The sequence below is a fragment of the Microtus oregoni genome, unplaced genomic scaffold (assembly GCF_018167655.1).
Source record: "Microtus oregoni isolate MIOR12 unplaced genomic scaffold, Mior012 000085F_ref0000168, whole genome shotgun sequence".
Classification (NCBI taxonomy): domain Eukaryota; kingdom Metazoa; phylum Chordata; class Mammalia; order Rodentia; family Cricetidae; genus Microtus; species Microtus oregoni.
The window spans coordinates 1,549,062-1,574,518 of NW_024544551.1; the positions used below are offsets into that span (position 1 = coordinate 1,549,062).

At 40.1% G+C, this 25,457-nt stretch overlaps 1 protein-coding gene across 1 annotated transcript in view; it reads left to right on the forward strand.

The window, feature by feature from the left end:
• LOC121441957 (peroxisomal multifunctional enzyme type 2) overlaps nucleotides 1-21,573 on the forward strand; it is a 61,321-nt gene extending 39,748 nt beyond the window's left edge. Inside the window, exons 17-24 of the mRNA XM_041643384.1 lie at nucleotides 506-571; nucleotides 5,125-5,194; nucleotides 8,060-8,166; nucleotides 9,249-9,335; nucleotides 12,315-12,401; nucleotides 13,721-13,859; nucleotides 19,962-20,089; nucleotides 21,162-21,573. Coding sequence (XP_041499318.1) covers nucleotides 506-571; nucleotides 5,125-5,194; nucleotides 8,060-8,166; nucleotides 9,249-9,335; nucleotides 12,315-12,401; nucleotides 13,721-13,859; nucleotides 19,962-20,089; nucleotides 21,162-21,251 — 774 coding nt within the window. The 3' untranslated portion in view covers nucleotides 21,252-21,573. The remainder of the gene's footprint in view (nucleotides 1-505; nucleotides 572-5,124; nucleotides 5,195-8,059; nucleotides 8,167-9,248; nucleotides 9,336-12,314; nucleotides 12,402-13,720; nucleotides 13,860-19,961; nucleotides 20,090-21,161) is intronic.
• Nucleotides 21,574-25,457: the final 3,884 nt, after the last annotated feature.

Consider the following 25,457-nt stretch of genomic DNA (forward strand, 5'->3'; position numbering starts at 1 on the left):
TTCGCTGGTGATATTTTATTTCTATATAAATAAATAAATAAAATATACAATGTAGCTCCAATATGGCGGAATCTGATGTCTCTGACCCCCATACACACTTGCATTCCTGTGTACCCATGTAATTAATAATAAAAATCAAAATTTAAAAAGTTGATAAAAATGTATTATTTTGTTAACATGACAAACTAAAATATGTAAATTGTTTAATTCTTTGAGTTGTCATTTTCTTTTTACATAGGAAAAACTGTCTTTTGTCCCCTGTGACCTGAGAACAGGTCTGATAATATTTCTTATATTGAAAAGAGTCATTTTAGGGAAACTGTAATTTATAAAACGCTAGGAGCTATGAAATTTTAAATGTAGTTTTTCTCTTGACATAAAATATTAAAAAATCTTTAATCCAGTTTTCAGAGTTTATTATGTTGACACTTGGTTGTTTATGTGATGTTAGTTTTGTTAGAGAATCACATATATTTAAGTTGACACACAGGTATTTTGATTTCAGGCAGCTGTGGCTGTACCGAGACGACCTCCTGATGCGGTCCTGAGAGACACCACCTCATTGAATCAGGTGAGAAGTGCTGATCATCTGGCTGATGAAACTGCTCTGTTGACATTGTGAACACACTATACTTCTGGAGTTAACTTGGGCATCTTATTCCAAGCAAGGGAATATGAGACACCAGACGTTGCTAAGTTCTTGGAGAAGGGCACTCCTTTAAGTGATAGGCAGAAAGGTTTGCCAGTAATGATTGACTTGGCAGAAAGGTGATTGGTGTATGGATGCTCCTCCTCAGAGATGTGGGCTTTCAGGCTGTCAGGGAAGATGTGGGGAAGTCTAGTGGAGCACAGAGAGGCAGACGCAGGGTGTGGGTCAGGGTATGTGAAGGCCAAAGTCACATTTACATTGGTGGTTAATGGAGGACAATGTGTATGAGCAGATCTTTCCAAAAATGGAAAAATTGTGCCATTAGAGCATAAATGGTGCTGGGTTTTGTATAGTAGTAACTTTCTAGTCAGCAAGCAAGCACAAGTGTACCGTGTTAGCCCTACAGATGCCATTTCTCAGATATGCTGTTTAAATGTCCATGGCACAGTTTCTTCACTGGTAGCTCGCTTGACCATACAAGTAAAACAAGTGTTTCATGAAGAGTCAAGATTTTCATGTAGTGATGTAAAAAGGCCAAGCAGTGACAGCTCTTCACACCAGGCGTTGTAACTGTGGAGGACGAGAAACAAGCTGTGGTTTCACCAGATACAGTCTAGCACTAACTGCACTGTTGGGATTTCAGTTGTTACTGAGTAGGTCGTACTTTCCATTAAAAGATAATTCCTTATTAAAATCCCTACTGTGCTAAATTGAAAGCAGATATGACCTCAAAACCAGGTCTTTTTGATGTCCCTTTTAGATTTAGACAATTCCTTTACAGGGCTGAACACTGAAAATAATCACAAATGCTTCATGGGATTGTCTGGGTCCCTTACCTTGACCAGGAAATGCTAATTTTCAGTAAGTAGCACTGAGAGGGATTCTGGTAAAATCTTTGAACTTTAAAGATAAAAATAACCTTGAGGGACTGAAAGGCAATGGTGAAGTATCCTGCAGAGGAAGATAGATGGCATCAGATTCCCCCAGAGCAGGGGAGAAATGGAGCACCATTCTTGAGAAATAAAAGTTTGTATCAACCACCCGTCCTTGTAAAAGAACATTCCACACGAAGGAGGAACTTCATCTAACTAGCTGTGACTGAGGAACACTGACAGGCTGATTGAAATAGCCAAGTGCAAACTCACGACTAGGCCAGAGACTGGGAGGGCAGAAGTGACACACAGTGTTAGAGAGAAAGTACACGTGATTCACCCCACCCCTGTGGGAGTGGAGAGGGGTGCAGAGGGATGCAGAGGGATGCAGAGATGCCCTGCTGTTGAGGGCACATGGGAGATGAAAGACAATTAAAAACAAATGCAACTTAGTAATAAGTTAAACTGAGGAAGAAAAAGCAATGGAATAGCAAATGAAGGGGACTGGAGAGATGGCTCAGGAGTTAAGAGCACTGGCTACTTTTCCAGAGGACTCTGGTTCAGTTTCCAACACCTACATGGCAGCTCACAACCTTCTGTAACTCCAGTACCAGGGGACCTCGCACTTTCTTCTGGCCTCTCTGAGCACTAGGCATGCATGTGGTACACAGACATACATGTAGGCCAAGCTCTCACACACATAAAAATAAATAAATCCAAGAAAAAAAAATGGAAACGAGGGCAAGAACTGAAAGGCTAGGTAGAGAGTAGTTGGGAGAAAGACAGGAAGATCCAGCATACTGAGAGCGAAAACTATCAGCAGCAGTGAGAGAACCACCCTGAGATGCACCTCTGTGCACGGCCTTCATAAGGCTGATGGCTTGGCTTCCAAGATTGCTAATTTGGAGCTGTGGCATCCTTTCTCCATTGCAAAGTGCTGTCTGCTGCCTCCTTAATGGATGGCTGTAGGGAGTACTGTAGGGAGATGTTTTTATTTGGAAAGATGTTTAGCTTTCTGTGTCTCACAGGGCCTCAGATTCCCCCTTGGTGCTTTTCATTCACTAGGCAGCTCTTGGGGGATATTTTTTTGTCTTTGCTTCTTCAAAAGAGATGCTTTCTGGGACTTGCATGTAGACATGCACACTTTTCTGGGGTTTGCATCCGCAGCCATGCGCGCTTTTCTGGGGATTGTCTCCGCAGGCACACACACTTTGTCCTCTGTGTAGACAGGGCTCTAATCAAGTGCTAACAAGAGACTTTGTTCACTTACACTGTTGCTAAAGTCTTGTAAAAAGATTTAGAAATTGCTAATGTTCGCTGAGGCAATACCCGTGAGTTTTATCTCATTTAATTTCTCCAGTTCTTCTCTGAAAGTGAGTCCTCTTAGCTTGAGGCTTATCTTGGTGGAGAAACTTGTTTAGCAATGATAGGAATGGATGTGAATCTAGGTCCCTCTGGAACCTAAGTCCATTATGTAGCTCGTGTCTGACGACTTCCCTTTGTGGGCCTGAGATGTTCTTTTTCTTTGTATACACAGTAGTGGATAGTGCATAGTTTCCTGGTATTTACTGTTTGTGTACGGCTTTTGAAAAAAAATAACCATTTCTTTTCTAACACATAAAAATCTTGTATTTAGAAGAACATAACTACAGTAAAAAATACTGAGCCACAGAGAAGTGAAATTTTTCTCAAAACTAGACTTGATAAGGAAAAGATGTTGAGTCCGGTCGGACATAGAGTGTAACAAGCTACTGTAAAGATGCATTAAATACCCAGCTGCCCTGTGAATCTCTGCTTCAGTTCTGAAGAGCAGTCTAGTGTGAAAACTGCACAGTTTAAATACCAGAAAATGACGGCTTTCCCTGCTGTTGCCTACATTTTCCTGTTATTCTTGCCTTACCTATGTAAATCAGCAGTGTGACCATCTGAGCTACTGAGTCATACTGGCAAGCTATTGGTTGATTTTGTACACGAGCTAATATTCAGGATTTAGTGTGCCAGAAAGATGAAAGTGTGTGAGAAGCTATCTATCTGCCCAGTACTCTGTTACAGACTTCAAATTGAAAAGACCCATTAAGAAAGTTGGCATAGATTCTGATTGGCTAAGAGATTTTAGCCCTTTACCTATCTTGGGTGGGTGCTCCCCTCGTGGTCCCGACTTCTTTGCTCATGTTCTCCCTCCTTCTGCTCCTCATTGGGACCTTGGGAGCTCAGTCCAGTGCTCCAGTGTGGGTCTCTGTCTCTATCTCCATCCATCACCAGATGAAGGTTCTATTATGATATGCAAGATATTCGTCAGTATTGCTCTAGGATAGGGTCATTTCAGGTTCCCTATCCTCAGCTGCCCAAGGAACTAACTGGGGACCTCGGCTTGGGCATCTGGGAGCCACTCTAGGTTCAAGTCTCTTGCCAACCCTAAGGTGGCTCCCTTAACTAAGAATTGTGCTTCTATGCTCCCCTATCCAACCTTCCTTTATCCCAATCCTCCTTTTTCCCCAAGTTGTCCCCATTCTCCCCTTCTCCCTTTTCTCTCCCCATCTCCCCTTACCCCCATCCCACCCCACCCCCAAGATCTCAATTTTCTCCCCGGCAATTTTGTCTACTTCCCATAGCCAAGAGGACAACTATATGCTCTTCCTTTGGTTCACCTTCTTACTTAGCTTCTTTGGGATCACCAATTGTAGACTCTGTGACCCTTGTTTATGGCTAGAAACCAATTATGAGTGAGTACATCCCATATTCATCTTTTTGGGTCTGGGTTACCTCACTCAGGATAGTGTTTTCTATTTCCATCCATTTGCATGCAAAATTTGAGAAGTCATTGTTTTTTACCGCAGCATAGTACTCTAATGTGTATATATTCCACACTTTCTTCATCCATTCTTCCATTGAAGGGCATCTAGGTTGTTTCCAGGTTCTGGCTATTACAAATAATGCTGCTATGAACATAGTTGAACAAATGCTTTTGTCATATGATAGGGCATCTCTTGGGTATATTCCCAGGAGTGGTATTGCTGGGTCCAGGGGTAGGTTGATCCCGAATTTCCTGAGAAACCGAAACACCGATTTCCAAAGTGGTTGCATAAGATTGCATTCCCACCAGCAATGGATGAGGGTGCCCCTTCCTCCACAGCCTCTCCAGCAAAGGCTATCATTGGAGTTTTTGATTTTAGCCATTCTCACAGGTGTAAGATGATATCTCAAAGTTGTTTTGATTTGCATTTCCCTGATTGCTAAGGAGGTTGAGCATGACCTTAAGTGTCTTTTGGCCATTTGAACTTCCTCTGCTGAGAATTCTCTGTTCAGTTCGGTGCCTATCTTGGTAGGGTTTTTCCCTCTGTGAGTTTCCTCTTAGGTGGTGATGGGGTGGGGGAGGGTGTAATTCTTGCTTTTCTTTCTCACTGCTTCATCCCTCACTCTACTGATTACAGTGAAAGACCTTAGTGAAACTTAAAGTTACAGATGTAGAAAATAGTTACCTTTTAGATCACAGTCTAGATTTATGTACATTATATATTTTAATCAATAGTTGGCTGTGCCTCCTGCCCTGCACTTAATGCTTTTTCAGAAAATACTGAGTACTGTGGTAATTTTTCTCTGCAGGCTGCTTTGTACCGCCTCAGCGGAGACTGGAATCCCTTACACATTGACCCTAGCTTTGCTAGCATTGCTGGTGAGTTGTAAATTGTGTGAGTTACTGAAAAGTCTTAGCTCAGTTAACTAAGAGTACACTTAAAGAAAGTGCTGCTTGCGACTGCTAATTTCAATGGCATTTCAAGACAGTTCTCATATTTATGCAAAGGCTATAGAAAGGTATGAAGTGTTCAGGAAATGGTGTGTGCTTTGCTTGAAATTCAGAAGGTGGAGTGAAGCTGCTCTATTGTAGGCCTAGGATAAAGCAATGAGGAAGGATGTGTGCTGTCATGAGGTGGGCAAGGTCATCTGGGGAGAACAAAAGCTTGAAAGGTTACAGAGGTTTATGAGAGGTACAAGGGAGCCACTGCTAAGGGAGCAGGCCCAAGCCAGGGACCTCCATGTTAGCAGGCCCAAACCAGGGACATCTACGGGAACAGGCCTGAGCCGGAGCAGGCCCAAGGCAGCTACTTCAGTAGGAGCAGCCCCAAGCAAGCAACCTCCATGGGAGCAGGCCTAATGACCTCTGGAATTGATAGCAACATCTGAAAGCTCCAAGTTACCTTCAAGAACACTGAGTGACCTCTGGGTGACTGGAACTGTGGCCCTGACTACACCATGAGAATCAATTCTTTGAGCCTTGGATTCATGGGCACCTGGAAGATTGATTACCAGAGACACAGCCCCAACTATACCAATCAGATGAGCAGATTAGTAGACAAGGTAAGAACACATTCAACACCACAAAGAGTAACGCGACAGCAATAAAAACTAGTGGTTCTACAACAGCAAGACTTGAACAACCAAATACAGATGAAGCGGAAGAAAATGACCTAAAAAATAACTTTAGAAGAGTGTTTGAGGCCCTTAAAGAGGAAATGAAAAATTCCCTCAAAGAAATTGAGAAAAAAGCAAACAAAAAATTGGAAGAAACCAACAAATCCCTTAAAGAAAACAAAAAAAAAAGCAATCAAACAGATGAAAGAAACTATTCAAGACATGAAAACTGAAATAGACACAATAAAGAAAACACAAACTAAGGGAATTATAGAAATGGAAATTATGAGAAAATGATAAGGAACCACAAATGCAAGTATAAACAGCAGAATACAAAATGGAAGAGAGAATACTAAGTGCTGAACATACAATAGAAGAAATAAGAAAACATTAAATCTAACAAAAGCTTAACACAAACTTTTCAGGAAATATGGGACACCATTAAAAGACCAAACCTAAGAATAATGGGGATAGAAGGATAAGAAGTCCAACTAAAAAGCACAGAAAATATATTCAACAAAATCATAGAAGAAAACTTTCCCAACCTAAAGATGACATGCATATGAAGATACACAAAGCTTACAGAATACCAAATGGAATGGATCCCCAAAAAGTCCCCTCGCCACATAATAATCAAAACACTAAACATAAGAATAAGGAAAGAATATTAAGGGCTATGATAGAAAAAGGCCAAGTAACATATAAAGGCAGACCTATCATAATTACACCTGACTTCTCAAGGAAGCAATGAAAACCAGAAGGACTTGGCCAAGTGTTATATAGACATTAAGAGACCACAAATGGCAGCCCAGACTACTATACCCAGCAAAACTTTCAATCACCATAGACAGACAAAACAAGATAGTCCATGACAGAACCAGATTTAACTAATACCTAGCCACAAACCTAGTCCTACACAAAGTACTAGAAGGAAAACCCCAACCCAAGAAGTTGGCTACAAACACAAAAACACAGACAATAGATGATCTCACAGCAGCAAATCCCAAAGAAAGGAAAAACACACAAAATAACATCACTAACAATGAAAACTAAAATAACAGGAGCTAGCAATCATTAGTCATTAATATCTCTTAATATAAATAGACACAACTCACCTATAAAAAGACACAGGCTAACAGATTGGATACAAAAACAATCCATCTTTCTGCTGCATACAAGAAACATACCTCAACCTTAAAAACAGACATCGCCTCAGAGTAAAGGGTTGGGAAAAAATTTTCCAGTCAAATGGACCTCTGGTGTACCTATCCTAATATCTAACAAAATAGACTTCAAACTAAAATCAATCAAAAGAGACAAAGAAGGACATTTCATATTAGTTACAGGAAAACTCCATCAAGAGGAAATCTCAATTCTGAACATCTATGCCCCAAATACAAGGACACTCTCATATGTAAAAGAAACACTACTAAAGCTTAAATCACACATTAAACAATAATAATAATAATAATAATAATAATAATAATAATAATAATAGACTTCAACACCCCACTCTCACCACTGGACTGGGCTACCAGATAGGATCCTAAGAGAGGCATATATGGACTTAATCTACATGGGAAGTTGAAAAAGACAAGGTTTCCTGAGTAAATTTGGTAGCATGGGGATCATGGGAGAGGGTAGAAGGGGAGGGGAGAGAAAGGAAGGGGAATGGAGAAAAATATATAGCTCAATAAAAACAATAAAAAAGAGAGGTTTATGAAATCCCCCACTGTGGTTTGTTGCAAATAAATGAAATGAAAACGTTTTTTGTGTTTCCAAATTTTTCAAAAAATAGTTTTTGTTATTTATATCTTAATTTTTCCCTATGAAGTATGAAGTACTGTTTGTAAAACTTTTTTTTTTTTTTTTAAAGTATACAGTCTCAATCTGTAGCGCTGGCTAGTTTGGGACTTGCTATGTAAGCCAGGCTGGCCTTGAATTTAGAGAGTTTTGCCTACCCCTGTCTCTGCAGTGCTGTGATAAAGGTGATGCCCTCTTTCCTGGCATGTTCTTTTTCTTAGTATATGATATAATTCATTGTAAAATTGCAGTTTAAAAGACATTAAAATGCTGAATTAAATATGTACTTAGATATGGCATATAACAGTTTTTCAAATTTTCTCAGGTTTTGAGAAGCCCATATTACATGGATTATGTACTTTTGGATTTTCTGCAAGGCATGTTCTACAGCAGTTTGCAGATAATGATGTGTCAAGATTCAAGGCGATTAAGGTATATGTCTCTTGCATAGTTTTTTTTTTGGCGGGGAGGAGTGAGTTGAGACAGGATTTTTCTGTGTAGCCCTGGCTGTCCTGGAACTCGCTCTGTAGACCAAGCTGGCCTTTATCTCACAAAGCTTCACCTGCTTCTGCCTCTGGGGTGCTGGGATTAAAGATGTGTACCACCCTGTCCAGCCTCAGCATATAAACTTTTGAAACTCTGCCTTTGCTGTACAGAAGATGTCGGGGCTGAGTTTGATCTCTCACAACACTGCAGCTCTGACGGGACCTAGTGTTTAGGTTTGTGCTTATAAGCTGAATTCAAGGTTTTACTGTTTACTCACTTTGTTATTAACAAAGGAAACTGTTTCTGCCTACAATAGTTTTGTCTAAGTCAACAATGTGTACCTGAAAGACGCTAGGGCAGTGTCAAACGGCTTTAAAATTATTTATTAGTTTAATCTCCATGACAGAGTGGAGACAAACGTTCTGATGCCTGGACCTTAATAACACTCATGATTTTCATGTGTTTTATTTAATCACAATTAGTTTTTTTTAGTTCTGTAATGTGTGTATAGATTTACACAGTAACATAAATGATCCTGTTCTAAAATGTGCAAATATTTTCTTCTGTATGCTCACCTGAGCCTTTAGCTCCCAGAATAATTAGTACTACATTGAACTCCAGATTGTTCTGGTGGCTGCCAGTATCACTACCTAATAGGATTATGGTTTTGGTTTTTGATTTGTCATAAGAACATGCTGCTTACTGGTGCTGCCTTTTCTTTTCCTTTTCCCAGTGTTGGGAACTGAATTTAGGACGTCAGATGACCCAGGCAAGCACACACTCTACCAGCGAGCTATGTTCCAGCCCTGCTTCTTGTTTTGAGAGAAAAAAAATTAGCTTATTATGGAATGTGCATGATTGTCAGCATCCTTTCGTTGTTAATTTCCTACATTTCAGATATCGTCTATGAAGCTTAATGTATTTAAATCTCTACTTTTTCCTTCTTATGTAGACCTCTGAAATTTCCCTTCCAAGTAGAAGAGTTTCATTTAAAAACATTTTTAATGCTTAAACTTTTATTTTAATAGGTTCGTTTTGCCAAGCCAGTGTATCCAGGACAAACTCTTCAAACTGAGATGTGGAAGGAAGGAAACAGAATTCATTTTCAAACCAAGGTATACATCATAGAGTTGGAAGTATGTGCTGTGTGACCCTTCACGACACATTGTCATTTTGTTCTCTGTTAGCATTTTTGTGGTTAGTAATAGGAATCTTTGAGAAGAAACTTGAAGTACTCTTAAAGTTAATGCTGTCTTTTAGTTGAAACTAAGATTCCTCATGTACCTTTTAAATTTTTCCCTCACTCACTAATGAAAGATCTTGCAGCCTGGCTCAAGAGAACCAGAACTGCAGTTTACCTGGTCTAACAGCAAAGGCATTCGAGACAAGTTTTTGCTGTGTTAGTGGCATATTTACTTGTGTTCTAGAGAACTGTGAGGTTGGAGCCTTTAATTTTTCCCTGGACAGAAACCATGTACTCTTGAGCACACAAAAAGTTTATAAATTAACATTTTGCATCATAGAGCCTGGGCCTAATTAATAATTGCCAAGCCAATCAAGGTGTCCCTCTGCAGATTTAACTAATTTTGAGGGAAACGCAGTGATGCTCCAGAAAAGCACTAAAAGGACATTCAACTGTTTCACTATTCACAGTTTCCAAAGCAGCCTTTGTTGCCACAGCTACGCAGCTGATAGTTTTCTGTCTATCACTCAGCATCGCTAGAACAGACTGAAGCCTCCAGCAGTGGTAGTAACTCTTTTATTTATGGAGATGCTATAAGCACTGTTGTCTTCAATAGCAACTTTCAGTAACAACTCTGCCTTGAAATGTAAGAAAGTCTAGGTTCCTAAGAAAACCTTGATGTTGGTAATGACTTGCTGATGGCCCCATAAGCAGTGTTTGAGCAGGATACAAATCCAGCTTCACATGGCTCCAAAGCTTCAGTGTCCAGGTTTATGTTTGCTGTAGTTTGTTCCCTCAGGAACTGGTAAGTTAGCAGAATTCTGCTGTAGTGTTAATGCCTTCCTGATGCCGATGACACGTTCATGGTTTAGGGAAATCATTTGTTTGATTTTGCAAATTTCTTCTGTATTAAAGACCCCAGTGTAAATTTTGCCTTACCCTTAGAAACAGTCTCTCTGATTTTTTTAAAAAAAATTTAAACAGTCTTATTCTGTAGCCCAGGCTGCCCCATTAGAACTTTCATGCATTGCCAAGCCCAGCTCAAGTAGTACCTTAAACTGTATCGTTCACTCCCACTGACACAGCACACACCCTTATTTCACTTAAAACCTTTTCCTCCTGTTCTTCAGCTCTCTCGTTTTCTTATTGTCTTGCATAAAATGGTGGTGGAGTCTGGGGATTGAACCCAGGGTGTTGCCTGTGTTCGGCAAATACTGTATAACCCCAGCCCTAGAATTCAGAATCTTACTTGAAAATTAACGTGCACAAATGAGCTGGGAATGTAGCTCAGTGACAGAGCATTTATCTGCTGTGCACTAGGCCCTGGGTTCAATCCCTAGAACCATGAAGAAAGCAAGAAAGACACAAACACAAAATAGTATGAACTCAAAGATGTGAGGACCATGGCACCGTATGAAACATTATAGGCTTTTATTTTCACACAGTCCTAGCATGAACAATACATGGGCACTTTCTGTGAACTGAAAGAGCTGAGAAATAACCTAAATGTAATGTGTTCTTCCATTTTAAATGGCTCTAAACATGCTTTCTCTTTTCAGAGTATTTTCTCCTTCCCCAGTAATTACAGGGACATAGAAGACTCCTACCGTGACTCCCTCCTTTCCAGTGTATTTTAAGAAACATTTAAAACAAGTGTTTCAGAACTCTATGCTCATGTGCTTACAAGAAAGCAATCTGCTAAAGTGTATTTTGGTTTTTCATTAATCGTGTCTGTGTTCTTCACTGGATATTTAGTTTAAAAAGAACAAATTGTGGGAAAGGTATTTTCCCTCCTTTCAAGAGTGAAGGGAGGTAGTCAGGGGAGTTAAGATCAAAGTTGTATCACTTGCGACCTTAACTTTGGGAAACTTGTTCTCTTCACTGTAAATCCTTCTTTTTCCTTTTGAGACAGTGTTTGGCTATAACACAGCCTGTACAGAAGCATACTTCCTTAGTCTTGGCTGTCCTTGAACTTGAAGTTCTCTTGCTTCAGCCTTTTGGGTGCTAACATTACACCCCTGGCTTGTATTGTTCTTATGGAAGAATAGTCACCCGAATGATTTGAAATATAGGATGAGGAAGGAGAGTTTCTTTAATGTCAAGTGTAAAAGGTTTTTGGGATATTTACTTTATGCTGTGCATACATCTGACTTGAAATAGGACCCAGAGTTATGACTTTGCAAACAATTGTCTTCTCCTAGCCAGTTTTAACCTATATTAACAGAACACATTTGCTCCACATGGGGTATTAGGGCATACCTTCTACTATTTCCAACAGTTGATTGCTCACCCTTGCTCCCCTAAAAATACTCTTAGGCTTAGGAAAAGAAAATCTCCAAAATACCAGCACTCAGGCTTTATCCTAGGTCATTAAATTAGCATTCCGGTTTGAAAAATATTTGGTTTTATTGTTTTTAAATTATGTGTACGTGCACGAGAGTGCAGGTGCTCCCAGAAGTCGGAGGGGGCAGCTCTCTGGGAGCTTGAGCTGTAGATGTTTGTGAGCTGCCTGATATAGATGCTGGAAAGCAAACTGTTCTGGGAACTGCACTGGGGCCCTGAGGAAGAGTAAGGAAGGAGACAGTGCTCTTAGCCACTGAGCCATCGCTCCAGCTCCTTTGATTTGTATTTGGGAAGATGAGACTTGATCATAGTGTTTTTTATTTTCTCTTTTCTTTTAAAAGTCATCAGTTGACTCTCTTTCCAGGCTTAGTAACAGTTGTATTAATTCAGAAAATCCTTATGTTTATTATTCTATTATTTACATCATTGACCTTTTGTCTTATTTGGCTTTCTATTTTTTTTTTTTCAAAGAAAAGTCTGAGGTTTCCTTAAAATGACTGTAGCATTTCATGATGGACACGCAAACTGTCAGCGTGAACTGTTTCTTTCCTACCTCGCTTCTCTTCAGGTTCAAGAGACCGGAGACATTGTCATTTCAAATGCGTATGTGGATCTTGTGCCCTCCTCTGGAGTCTCAGCTCAGGCACCTTCTAAGGTAGGCTGTGAAGTCTGGCGCCCAGACTTCCCTGCGTGAGCCTTAGTTAATGCCATTTTGGGACTTTCAGGCCACTTCCTTTAGCTATGAGAAGCCTATTGAAGAAATGACATAATTTAAAACTGATCGGAATGAAAAATATTTTGATAACTTAGGCTTTGAAAAATCTTTGCAGAATATTGGGATACTTTAGGAGAAAATAGTCTGCTTTAAGAATGTCTAGCTCAGTTTTAATGAGAAATTTTGAAAAGTATTTGGAGAATAAAAGGTGAAAAATTAAGTAGCCTATTCTTTTTTCTTGATTTAAAGGTTTGTATGAAGATTGAAGACAATATCATGTCTTATTTATTAAAATATTATTTTAGTATACTAAGACTTTTGATAAAATATTTGTATTTTGTGTCCAAAGTATTAACTTAATAATGTTGAAACTTTCACAAGCATTATCTTTTTCCTTCATAAACCATGTTATTATATGACAAAAATTAACATTTTATGAAAATAATCTAAGCTTAAAGCCTATGACATCTTACGGCCAGAAATAACTAAACACTTCACAGAATTTACTACTATTTTAGAAACAAAAACTGAATACCATAGGACTTGATTATTTGAGAAGTTAATTAGACCTAGGTACACCGCTTCCTCTTTTTTTTTTTCTTCCTTAATTTGTGTGGGGCGTGGTTGGGTGGACTCACCTTGCAGGAACACAGCAGAGTTTGTTATCAGATGTCCTCCTCAGTTACTTCTCCCCCTTGATTTTTAGACAAGGTCCCTCACTGAACCTGGAGCTCACCATTTTAGCTAGCCTGGCTTCCCAGCTAGCCTCTGGACCAGTGCTGGGGTTAGGCCGTGCACCACCACACCCAGCTTTTGACATGGCTGCTTGGGATTCAAATCATAACCTCATGGTTTTTACAGGAGGCACTTTACCTAAGACACTAAAGTATTATCTTAAAATTATGGTAAAATAGAATTTTCATGGTACATGGTGGTGGCTTGTGCCTTTAATCCCAATACTTGGGAAGCAGAGGCAAGTGGATCTCTGTGAATTGAAGGCCAGCCTGGTCTACAGAGCTAGTTCCAGGACAGCTAGGGCTGTTACACAGAGAAACCCTGTCAAGAAAAAGAAAAAGAATTTTTCTGGTAGGGCAAACAATGCTGGGTTGTATAATACAAAGAAAGTGCGAAATAAGCCTAGTGTGAAGAAAATAATTTAGCTGTGTTATCTATGACCTGGAAAAAAAAAATCACTCTTAATTTATGTATGTGTAATCATTTCTTTGTGGAGTTTTCAAATATTATTTCCTCTTTGTCAGGGTGAGGAGCTTCAGAGTGCTCTCGTGTTTGGGGAAATAGGTCGCCGCCTTAAGGACGTTGGACGTGAGGTGGTAAAGAAAGTAAATGCTGTATTTGAGTGGCATATCACGAAAGGTGGAAATATTGCAGCCAAGTGGAGTAAGTAAGATTTCTGATTTTATATTATTCTAAGGTAACTTTTAATGGAGGTAAAGTGTATTTTATAGTTGATAATAGTCCCTTTGAAAGCATTTAAATCTAACCTACATAGGTTTTTTTTCGTTGTTGTTTTCCATGAGAGCTAATAGGTCTCAGGACATTCAAAGGCATGTATTTTTTCTCTTAAATCACAAATGTTATTTGGCAATTTCATGCACATATATATGTGTTCTAATTACTCTGACCCACCCCAGCCTGTTAATCTCTCCTCTTTCTGTCAATTCCTCATCTACATTCGTATCTTTTTGTTTTGTGACCCACTGACTTTAACCAGCACTATCCATGTGAGCATGGGTGTGGAACTATCCGTTCGAGGGGTGCACTCCTTAGTGGCCAGTAACTGAAGACGTGACTATGAGTCCCCCATCTTCCAGCATCTGTCAGTAGCCAGTAGTTCCCCAGGGAGGGCTAGGACTCCATAAGAATCCACCATCCACTACTGACCGTGAACTGTTTGGGGTTCTTGTTTTCCTTCCAGTCTTTGTGTAACTGAGGCAAATCACAGTATTTGGCTGCAGTGAAAATCTCTTTTGGTCTCTTGGTATGGTAGAAGGCATCCCTTGTGCCAGCCCTGTGTTGCACTAGAGAGTAGATATTTAAAGGCTACCTTAGGGAATATCTTGCCTCTACTCTTTCCCCCCAACAATAAGTTTTTAAGATGTTTTGCCAAATGCTGAAGTACTGAGAACTGTGTGTTTTATATTGTTGGTAAGTAGTCCGGCTGTGCTCATATGATGGTATACCAGAAACAGGATACAGGGACTAGAAATGAGTATATAGGCTAGGTGTGCTACCGTGTGCTATCCTTGTCCTTGAGCAAATGTAGGCACTGATGGGTCGCATTCCTCCCCACGATCCCAGAGCATGCCCATGTTTTCCTCTCGCTTTCTGGCAGTACCACATTTCTGGGCAGAATATGTGTGTATAGTGGGGAAATTTTTTCAAATCAAATTAAATCTAGTTCTAGAGAGAATGCTGATATCAGCTGAGACACTGTTAGTGTTGATTATGAAGACAGGGTGTGCCTTGAAGTTTGCTATTTCTAAGGCCCATCTCCTGTTGTTAGATAGGAACAGGAGGGCTGACTGAGTGAGGGCAGAGTTACCTCTGCTGGCAGGGCTGAGAAAATCTAATGCCCTTCCTCCTGCCGCTGAAAGGGGAAAGGTAAAGCCCCTGGTTAATACAGCAAGTCAGAGAAGGGCCTCAGTGCGGGGCTTTTAGAAGGAAAGCAATCTACCCTCATCTTCATATCTCGGGGTGCAGTGTTTAGTAATAGCAGTATTCATAGATAGTACATCCTTAAGCTAGGGACTAAATTCACACTTGTCTTTGTTCAAGAACAGTGACTGTTGTTAGTGTCATTTTATTACATAAAATAAAAAATTGGCACTGAACGTCAGGACACAGGCAGTCCTTACCAAGGATCTATGCCATTTGTTGTCTCCCCTTTGAATAAAGGCCGTCCTTGTCCCTTTATTTTTCTGGGGATCTTTGATTGTGTTGAAAGTGTCAATAAAGAAGTCTGTGAGTTCCCGTGGAACAGACTCTTATTTGTCCTGATTGTACCTGTTGTACTTTGGCTATTCCTCGTTACACGCCTCTTTTCATTTGACCTTGGGCTTAACTCTGAGAAAGGACCGCAGTTCCTCTGTTGGCAGCTCCTGTCAGGGCTATAGCGCATGTCAGTATGCACAGGTGCAGGTTGGTAAGTGCTGAGAGCCACGTGGGACTCACAGTTCAGAGAGATGAGATCACTGTCCTTTTAGAGGAGCAAAAAATGGATGCTTGCTTTCTGCTCAGTAGGTTTCCTGTATAGATGATGCTCTTTCTTTTTCTTTGGTGGTGAAATGTACCACTGAAACGTTTTAGCAGTGGTCATATTTTTTTTTTATTAATTCCTAAAACCATTAAAAAATTGTCTAGTAAGCTGTTTGGTCCTAATCTCGTGTTCTGTTAACAGTAATGTCAGAGGAATGAAAGTTGGCAGAATAAACGGCTTAGGTCTGGGGATGCCTGCTGTGCAGGAGGCCTTGGGTTCCATTTCCAGCACCACACAACAAAGAAAGAGCGAGCAGGAGGCTTCAGGTAGCCTGCAGAATCGTTTGTGCCTGAAAAGTTAAGCAGTTACTCTGATTTGAAATTTGGAAGCTGAGAAAGTTTTGGAGGTGGAAAACTTTTCCCTCTTACAACTCACTGCTAACAAAGTCTGACCCAGGGTAGGTGGTATTACTGTCTTTATTTGCTTCTCCAGTGTCAGAGTGGAGAAGTAACGTCCTTGTTTATACAGTGTTGCACCTCTGGGGGTGGGGCTTTTCTAGTTCAGAGTCACTAAAATCAGAACAATTCTGGATTCAGAACATATTCAGGCTGATTACAGACCTGCATGTGTGCATGAGGAACACGGGTGACAGAGCCTGGAAAGATGAACTTAGCATCAGGATGGAGAAATTGGTCATTCAGTGAAGAGTTTAGGATTCATGTGCCATGGCCCCTACTGGGTTGGAAACGAACGGGCATGAAAAGACTAGAAGAAAGGCTGACCTAAGTTAGAGTCAGGATAGTAATGGAGAGGAGGGGAAAGATGTGAAACTACTGAACTCCCCTGAGCACTTTTTATGTCTGAATATCAAAAGAAATGAAGACATCTGGGGTAAAACTGAGGTTTTAAACTTGTGCTCTTGAGAATGGCGACTCTGGAATGGCAAAATGGGGAAGGAAAAGCAGTTTGTAGCGAGGAAATGAACTGTGATGGCAGAACTGTGGTCAGTCAAGGTTTGGGCTAGATTGTGGCTGTGTTCCTGCTGCTCGTGGGTAGGTGACAGCTGCAAGCAGTGGGTGGGAAGCACAGTCAGAGTGCATCAGCTTTGCCACCTTGATGATGCCATGTGAGAGTGGAGGATGTCTGTCACTCCTGTTCACAGAGAATTCCACTTACAAATTTCCATTTTATAGTTTATTGTAATGCTAAGTGCATGGTACATGTTTCCAAGTCATTCATTTGTTGCTTGAGTCTTTAGAGTTATAGGGTACATTCAAACTATGAAACTGTATACAAGTACTTATTATATCCTAAATACACAATGTTGCTTGCTAAACAGAATGTGTTCTACGTTCCTTATAGTGCTAGGTTTAGGCAAATGTCTTGAGCTGGTTTATTTCTCTCCAATACCATACCTGTATTCTTTTATATTATATGAACCAATGTGTAAAAATTTCATCTAGATACCAAGATCATAGAGGTACAATGAATTTTTGTTTGAATATTGTTTGGTGAAGTGAATTAGTTGAGTTTTAACTAAGTGTCCAGAGCTGACTGCATATCTGGACTGGAGTCAGGTGTGTCCGGTGCAGTGTGACAGTGGCCACATGGCGGTGCTCTCTGAATGTGTTTATCCATTTTGGGAACTTGTTCCTATGTGAAGAAGTGTGGAGACAGGAGGACCGGCATCCCTTGCAGATGAGAATCCAAACCTTCTTGATCAGAATCTATGAGCTGTGGCTTGGGATTCCTCTTTTGAAGTCAAATTGGATTATCCTTTAAGATTTTTCAGCTAAAACATAAATTTTTTATCTTTTGAGGCAAGATCTTGCTTTATAGCCCAGGCTGGCCTCAAACCAGAAACTCTCCTGCCTTAACTTCCTAAGTGGCTAGAGTAGAGGCATGTGCCAGCTCACTAGGCCTAACACTAAAATTTAAAGATGCCAGTTTCAGATTTTGGGTTGAGATTCAGAAGTGTCTTGTGAATTTCCAGAAAACAGATTGTCTTTGGAAAGGATCTGCTATCAAATCATCAGCAAGGATTTTCTCAACAGTGAGCAGCTGCTGCTTTCTAGTGCAGCTCCCGACTCCATGCCCACAGATCCTCCCGCTTCAGAGGCCGACAGTCCTCTTGGCATGCAGCGTGCCCTAACATCGTTTGCCAAGTTTCTTTGTTAACAATAAATTCTGACATAGAGATAAAACTGCAAAGATTCTAATGAGAAGTAACAGTTATCTTTCATCTGCTACTTCAAATTGTTCAAATTTTATCCCATTTTGTAAAAGTGTATGCTACTCTATTATTTCAAGAACAAAGGCATTCTCTGACCACAGAGAGGTTGTCAGTGTCAGGAAGTTAACATTTATACACTGTTCTTATCTGCTCTGCCACCTTATTAGTGTTTCACCGTTTGTCCCAATAGGTTGTTTAAAGCAAAGGAATAATAACAGTAGTAGTAGCAAGAGTAGAAATGGAGAGAGAGGGGGTGAATGCCCCCCTCTGGCCTGCTCACACTCCGAGCTGTTGTCAAGTTCCTGGCTGCTGGAACCCAGATACATTGTCTGTCTTATTTATCACCTTGATGTTTTGGAAAAGTTATTTTGAAGAATATTCTTTAGTTTGATTTATTTGATATTATTCATGATCAGGTTTGTGAATTTTGGACAGAAGAGTAGCAAAGTTTTATGTCTTTGCTGTCTCTCTTTTTCTTCTCCTAAAAATCTTATTTTTTAGTAGGGAGTGATGGCTGCTTTCTGTAATCCTGCATTTTGGAGGCAGAGGTAGGAGAGTAAGTCATGAGTTTGAGGACAGCCTTGCCGCTCCTCTTTGGTGGGCGTAGAGAACCTTTCTCTGCCCTTTCGCTCGCTCACCACTTCCTGAATACTATCTTCACAGAGTGGATGGGATTAGGTGACAAGATGGGTTTTTAACCACCAAGGCCTTTTGTGTCCAAGGCATCGTCGTCTTCTGTCACCCTTTTTGTGGTTTTACCTCCCCCCTGCCCTGTAGAGACAGTAATTCTAGCTGAAGTTGTTCTGAACAACTTCATGATCATAAATCTGAACTTTCACAGTGAGCACAGTGAACTCTGCCATTGGGTGGAAGTGCAGTTTCTTTATCCTACAGAAGACCAGTAGTAACCTACAGACATCTGGATTCTAAATGACCCGGTGATGCTTCTCCCACATACACCAAAGCCTTTGTGCATTCGACTGTTTAGCTCCTTCACCCCACATGTCTGTGTTCTTGCTAAGCACTATCTTTTCTTGTATAGTGTAGCCACGAGCTTCTCACAGTTCCAAGTCTCATGTCTGCAAATGGTGAGTGGGTTAGTTTGAGGGAAAGAGGAAGAGAACATCCATGGATTGTTGTTGCTTGGTATAGTTACTCTTTTACTCTGATATGAATATGTGCAAAGTAAAGTGTTAACACTGAGCACAGTTTTTATGTACACTACCCGCCCCCCAGTGGGGCTTGGATAGAGGTGTGCAGCATTAAAACAGTAGATGGTAAGTCTATTGGTTGACAGAGGTTTGCTTTCCTTTACTTTTTCATACCCTCTCCTTTCTGTCCCCTTCTGTTGCCTTTTTTTTTTTTTTGTTGTTGTTGGTTTTGTTTTTGTTTTTTTGAGACAGGGTTTCTCTGAGTATCTTTGGAGCCTGTCCTGGAACTAGCTCTTATAGATCAGGCTGGCCTTGAGCTCACAGAGATCTGCCTGCCTCTGACTTCTGAATGCTGAGATTAAAGGCGTTTGCCACCATGCCCAGCTTAAGAAACTATTTGCCATTGTAGTTGATTCCTGCTGGGAAAGGAAGGTCAGTTTTCTCCAATGTCAATGTTACTGGGTACCTTCTTTGCTGAGGGCCCAACCCCGTTAAAGGCCTTAGGTATATCCCAGCAAATTCACTTGTTAGAAACTTGTTCTACATTCAATTCCTATTTATATGAGTATTTCTAGATATAAAATGCCTCATTAAGAAAAAGCTATTTACTGAGCCGACTATTACAAAGTACTTTAGAAAAAGTAGATTTCCAAGCTCTACCTTTTGGTGCACACTGCAGGAGGATTGCTGTGAGTTCTAGACCAGTCTTGGCTACCAGGTGAGACCCCATCTCAGGAACCACAACAAAAATTTTCTACATGACAGAAAGAACATGTTCTAGAAGTAGAACAAGTACAAAACACATGAATAACTCGGGAGCTGCGACAGCTTCCGTTTTAGTTCACTTTTTGTGCCGTATTTTGGAGAAAATGTAATACATTGTTTTTTTGTTTTCCCAGCCATTGACCTGAAGAATGGCTCTGGAGAAGTGTACCAAGGCCCTGCAAAGGGCTCCGCTGACACCACCATCATAATTTCTGATGAGGATTTCATGGAAGTGGTCCTGGGCAAGCTTGACCCTCAGAAGGTAATGTTCTGAAGGTTTTCATTACTTAAGTTTATACTTCTATTCTCATCAACAAGTCAGATTTTAAAAATTACTATTTCAATTAGTAGCTTTGAAATATTTTTTTGGGGGGCTGCAAGTCCAATTTATCATTTAGTACAAACAATGTAAAACCCAAACTAGGCATTTTAAATCTATAGTTTGAGGTGTAAAACTTGTGTGTGATATAAGTTGAATAATATCTGAGGTGTTTCAACTTTTAGCTAGTGGATTTTGGGATTGTACATATTTTACTAATCTAAAAATTTGGAATCGGAAATCCTCCAAAATTAAACAAACAGATGACCCCCCCAAAACACCTTGATTTGCTTTTCTCAGGAAATTAGAGTTCTGCTTTAGTGACATTCAGCCAATATAAAGTATTAATAACTCATGGAAAACCTAGAAATAGAATATTTGTAATAGTCACTGAAGTTAAAGCATTCTGGAGCATGGAAATCGTCAGTAAGACAGGAGGCCTCTGTGACTATTGTTAATATTATTCTGAAAATGTTATCTGTTTTAAACACAAAATTGAAGTAGCCTATGCAATAATTTACATAGAAACTATTTAGTGCAAATGTGGTTGAAAACTTCCCCAATGTTGAGAAAGACATGAATGTAATGGTACATGATTCAGAGTTTCCCAATGAATGTGATCAGCAAAAACAGTCACTGTGACCTAGTCAGACTGTCAAACTACAGGATAAAGGAGGATTCTTTAAACCCGAGAACATGCCCAATCACATGTAAGTCCTTAATGGCCCCTTTAGACTTAGCAGACTTCTGAGCAGAAACACTGCATGGCAGGAGTGTGGAAGGATGTGCATTTCAAGGCCTGAAAGAGATAACTGCCCACCAAGGTTACTACATCAAGTAAAGCTCTGCTCAGAATGGGAGAAGTAAAGACTTCAGAGTAAGCAGCAGTGAAGGAGATGGGAGACAGGGGTACCACACCAGCAGTCAGTGGAAAGGACATGACATGAGGACTGTATTCTTGGAAAAGGAGTAAGTGCAAGGGTAATGGTTGGTATCTTTCCCTGTCCCTTTGCAGGCCTTCTTCAGTGGCAAACTGAAGGCCAAAGGGAACATCTTGCTGAGTCAGAAGCTCCAGATGATTCTTAAAGACTATGCCAAGCTCTGAAGGGCCCACTGTGCTGTCAACAAAAATGGAATAATTACATACTCCGCCCAGTTATGCTCCAATATTCTGTGACACGATCAACAGTAACACGCAGCAGAAATCGCTTAACATTTTCAGATTTCAGATGACTTTCAGATTTTCATTTTCTACTAATTTTTCATATATTATTTTTACAAGAAACTGTAATCTAGCTAGCAAGTAATTATTCTGTCCTTAGATCTGTATCTTAATAAAAAATTTTCAAGTCTGGTTTCTTTAGAATTTGTAATAGCAATAATATGTTGAAAGGAAAATTGAATGAATAAAAGCCACCTAATGCTCATCTCACTTCTTTTCTCTTCATTCATATCCCGTATTTCATGGATTTCCCAGAATGGACTCATTTTCCGCTGTTAGAATAGTTCTGTGCTTAAGAACAAAGTCTTTGTGCTATCAAATAATTCTTTGATCCCCTCTGCTTGAAACTTGATATCACCACAGATGAGACATTTTGCTTCATCAGTAGCCAGAAATCATAAAGATAGTCTCTAGCAAGTGTGCTCACGTAGCTCTTTCCCCCATTTCCCTCAGATTCAGTGCATCTGCTTTTGCTGGTTTGTCTGCAGAGGAACCAGGGACTTGTGAATAGTAAGGCTGGGATGGAGGGTATCAGTTTTGTTACACTCGGAATTCCCATTCTTTGCTGACTCTTTGAGAATCAGCCTTTGTGATGGAGATGTCATGGGGGTACTCTTAAGTTCTGTATCTATCAGAAGTGGGCTTGGGGTAAAGGATGCTACACAGCCTCAGATTTTCTTGGTAGGCTTCTTTGAAGCTGGGCTATCCTTAAGAAGTATTCTGAGACAACTAATAATTGATTAGCCTTGAAGAGGGGTGTGACCTTGGGCCAAACAGCAAAGGAATTTTTGGAGTACGCCTACAGGTAAGGAAATGGGTCCCTCAGACTTGACCCTAAAGTGCAGAGTGATCTACTCTCTGCCAATTTAATTTTAATAAAGCAATGGTAGTTTGTAATGTTGGTCTTTATTATACCAAATTCCTGCTCATGATGAGCTTGGGGAAGCTCAATGGTGTCCTAGTAGAAGAAGCTTACCAAGTTAGATGTTCCAGTTCACTAATGAACGTGTTGGTTATTAGGTGCTTGATACTTGTCTCAAGTAAGTTGTATTTTGGTTATCTTATCTACCTTTCTGAAGCATGTTATTAGTCTCATGTTTCATAGCAGTGTGGGATTATTTATTTATTTTTTTTAAAAGAAAACAAACTATCTTTTTCATTTTACATACCAATCCCAGTTCCCATTCCCTCTTCTCCTCCCATTCCCAGCTCCTAACCCTCCCACATCCCAACCACTCCTCAGAGAGGGTAAGGCACATTGCTTTGGGGAAGGTCCAAGGCCTTCCCATCTATATCTAGGCTGAGCAACGTATCCATCTAAAGAGAATAGATTCCCAAAAAGCCAGTACTAACAGTGGGGATAAGTCCTGGTGCTGCTGCTAGTATCCTTGCAGTCTGCCCCAGCCATACAAGCAGTTTGGTGCTGTGGGAACTCCTTTGGCCAATGGCCTTTGAGATGCTGGACTACGTTGGACATGGTCTTGGGTACTATAAAAGCAGATGTAGAAGATGCACTCTTTTGTCTGCTGGATCCGGTTCCTGTTCCCTGCTCATGTAGAGGATGGTTGATCTGTGAGTCTATCCCAAATAAAGAACCCTTTATTATACTCCATTCTGAGCTAGTGTGGGACTACTTTATTGAAATGCCCTTCATCTGATGCCCAATTGGGCAGTGTAACAGGATGGAGCAGGTACCTTGCTCACATGGCTTGAAAGCCCTCTGCAGCTGAGATATGTCTTTGGCATGCAGCTGCCAATATTTTGGCTGGTACACTGACTTGGTTACTCCCCATGGCCCGTCATGTGGTGACTTGACAATTTCCCGTGGTCCGCCCACCCATGCAGCTTTCTGGTTTGTGTTCTTGGATTGTAAACTGGGTTCCCTGATAGTCTGACCACCAAAAAACCTTCTCTGTGTACTAAATCGAATTGGTGGGGAAATATTAATCTAAGTTGACTATTGCTGTAACAAATCATATCTCCACAAATTCATTGCTATATTAGCTACGTATGGCATAATTTTCTTCTCTGTCCTTCTGGCCCTATACATTCAATGCAAGATCTCACTCTGTTTTACCTAAGATAATAATCCAGTCCTTAAAAGCTGGACATTTACCTACTGAAGAGGCCAATTTGAATGCCAAACTTTCTGCTACAGTTATTGATACACCTGCACCTGTGTGTACAAGATTTTCAGTGACGTCAGTTATTTGTATTTTTAATTTTGGCCTTTGTTCATTTATAGAAGTTTGCCAAACTATCTGCTTTACCATTTCTCCTAAACTTTTTGTTCTCTCTTCTATAGCTGTTCTATCATCCAGAGCAGTATGTTTTTTTTTTGTTTTTTTTTTGTTTTTTTTTTTTTTTTTACAATAGTCACTGTGTTCTTTAATTGCTCTGGGAAGAAGTTTCTTCCATGATGACAGGAAACAACTGAACCGGATTTGGCCTGTGGGTCTGCAAGAAGCCCCTCAAGGTATTTCCTGACAGCAAAGGGTTACCTTGACTGTCCCTTGTTGATCCACATTCATTAGTCCAGTGTCTTCTCTTGCCATATCTTCTGCATAATTCAGAAGGAAGAGCATTCTGTTTGGATCATGCTTAGAAAAAAAAAACATTGTTTCTAGGAATGCCTGGTTTACAATCTCTTTTTAGGTGACCTTGTTTACTGCAATTGAAATTACTTGATATTTTGATTTTTATTCAAACCTCTGGAAATTACTTCTCCTATCTAAGCATCATCTTGGTCATGAGATTCAATATTGATTGTATCTCAGATCCATTCCTCTAAGGGTGCTGATCTTGCCTTTAATGATCTAATTACCCTTTTGCTTTGTGCATTAGCATTCTCAGAAGCCAGAGATTCAATTTTGTTTTTGTCTAGCTTCTGAATTTGGTATCATTCTATTTATTGCTGAAGCTAATCTTTGTAAGAAATGAATGAAGGTTTCCTTTGGGTCTTGTATAACTTTAGTAAATGACTCAATTTTCTTTCCTACTTCTTTAATTCTGCCTCAAACCTTCAAAGCTACTATATAGCATAAAACCAAGGTGTGGTCATCATAGAGTTTGCCTTTGCACATTAGCATAATCTCCCTCTCCAAGAAGTTAGTTTTAGGAGATTTCCATAACTCTATTCATACTTTGTTGTTCAATGATCTTGGCTTCATCTTTCAACCAGGTTCTCCACTGTAACTGAGGACCAGGCTCCAAGACTACTGTAACCAAGTCTCTCCAGTTCTGAGGGATAATTCTATTACAAGTTGATCACAAGTTTAACATCTGCTTCACAAAAGGTGAATGCATGCCACATGAGACTTGCAAACAAGGAAGCAGGCAAGAAAATAGCTCTAATACTGTTCAGGACATCATAAATGGAACAAATTACAATTTTTTGAGATACTCAAAAGTTAAGATGGTAAGGAAAACAAATTTAATAGAAGAAAAAAAAATCTTATACAGAAAGGTGTGTAACCTGAAATAATATGACCAAATAAGATCCTCATGATAAAATTTCATAGTCCAACTTTCAAAAGTACAAGACAAAGAAAAAAGGTCCAATTTTTGCACTAGAAAGTGCAAAGTCACATTTAAGAATATCCTGATTAGACTACCAGTAGATTTCTTAGAAGAAACCATAAAGGCTTGGAGGGAATGGAATGACATATTCTCTGTCCTGAATCAAAATAACTGCTACTCAGGATTATTATACCTAACAAAAATATTCTTCATGATGAAGAAGAAATATAAACTTCTGAAGACATAAAAACTGAATGAAGTTCTGAGGTCCAGATCAGCCTTCTAAAAGATGCTTAAGAGAGCACCAGGGAGATGGCGTGGTAGGTAAATCATTTGCAGGGCAAGCATGAGAACCTGAGTTTGGTTCTCAGTACCTATATAAGAAGCTGGGTTTGGTGACATCAGCCTGTAATCCCATAATGGGAGAGATGGGGGCATGGGGAGAGGTGGATATGTGTGTGTTGGGGGCTTGCCAAGCCAGGCAATCTGGATCTGGTGAGTTCCATTTTCAGTGAGAGACCCAGCCACAAAAAATAGTGACACTGGGTATATCAACCACCACAGGACAGG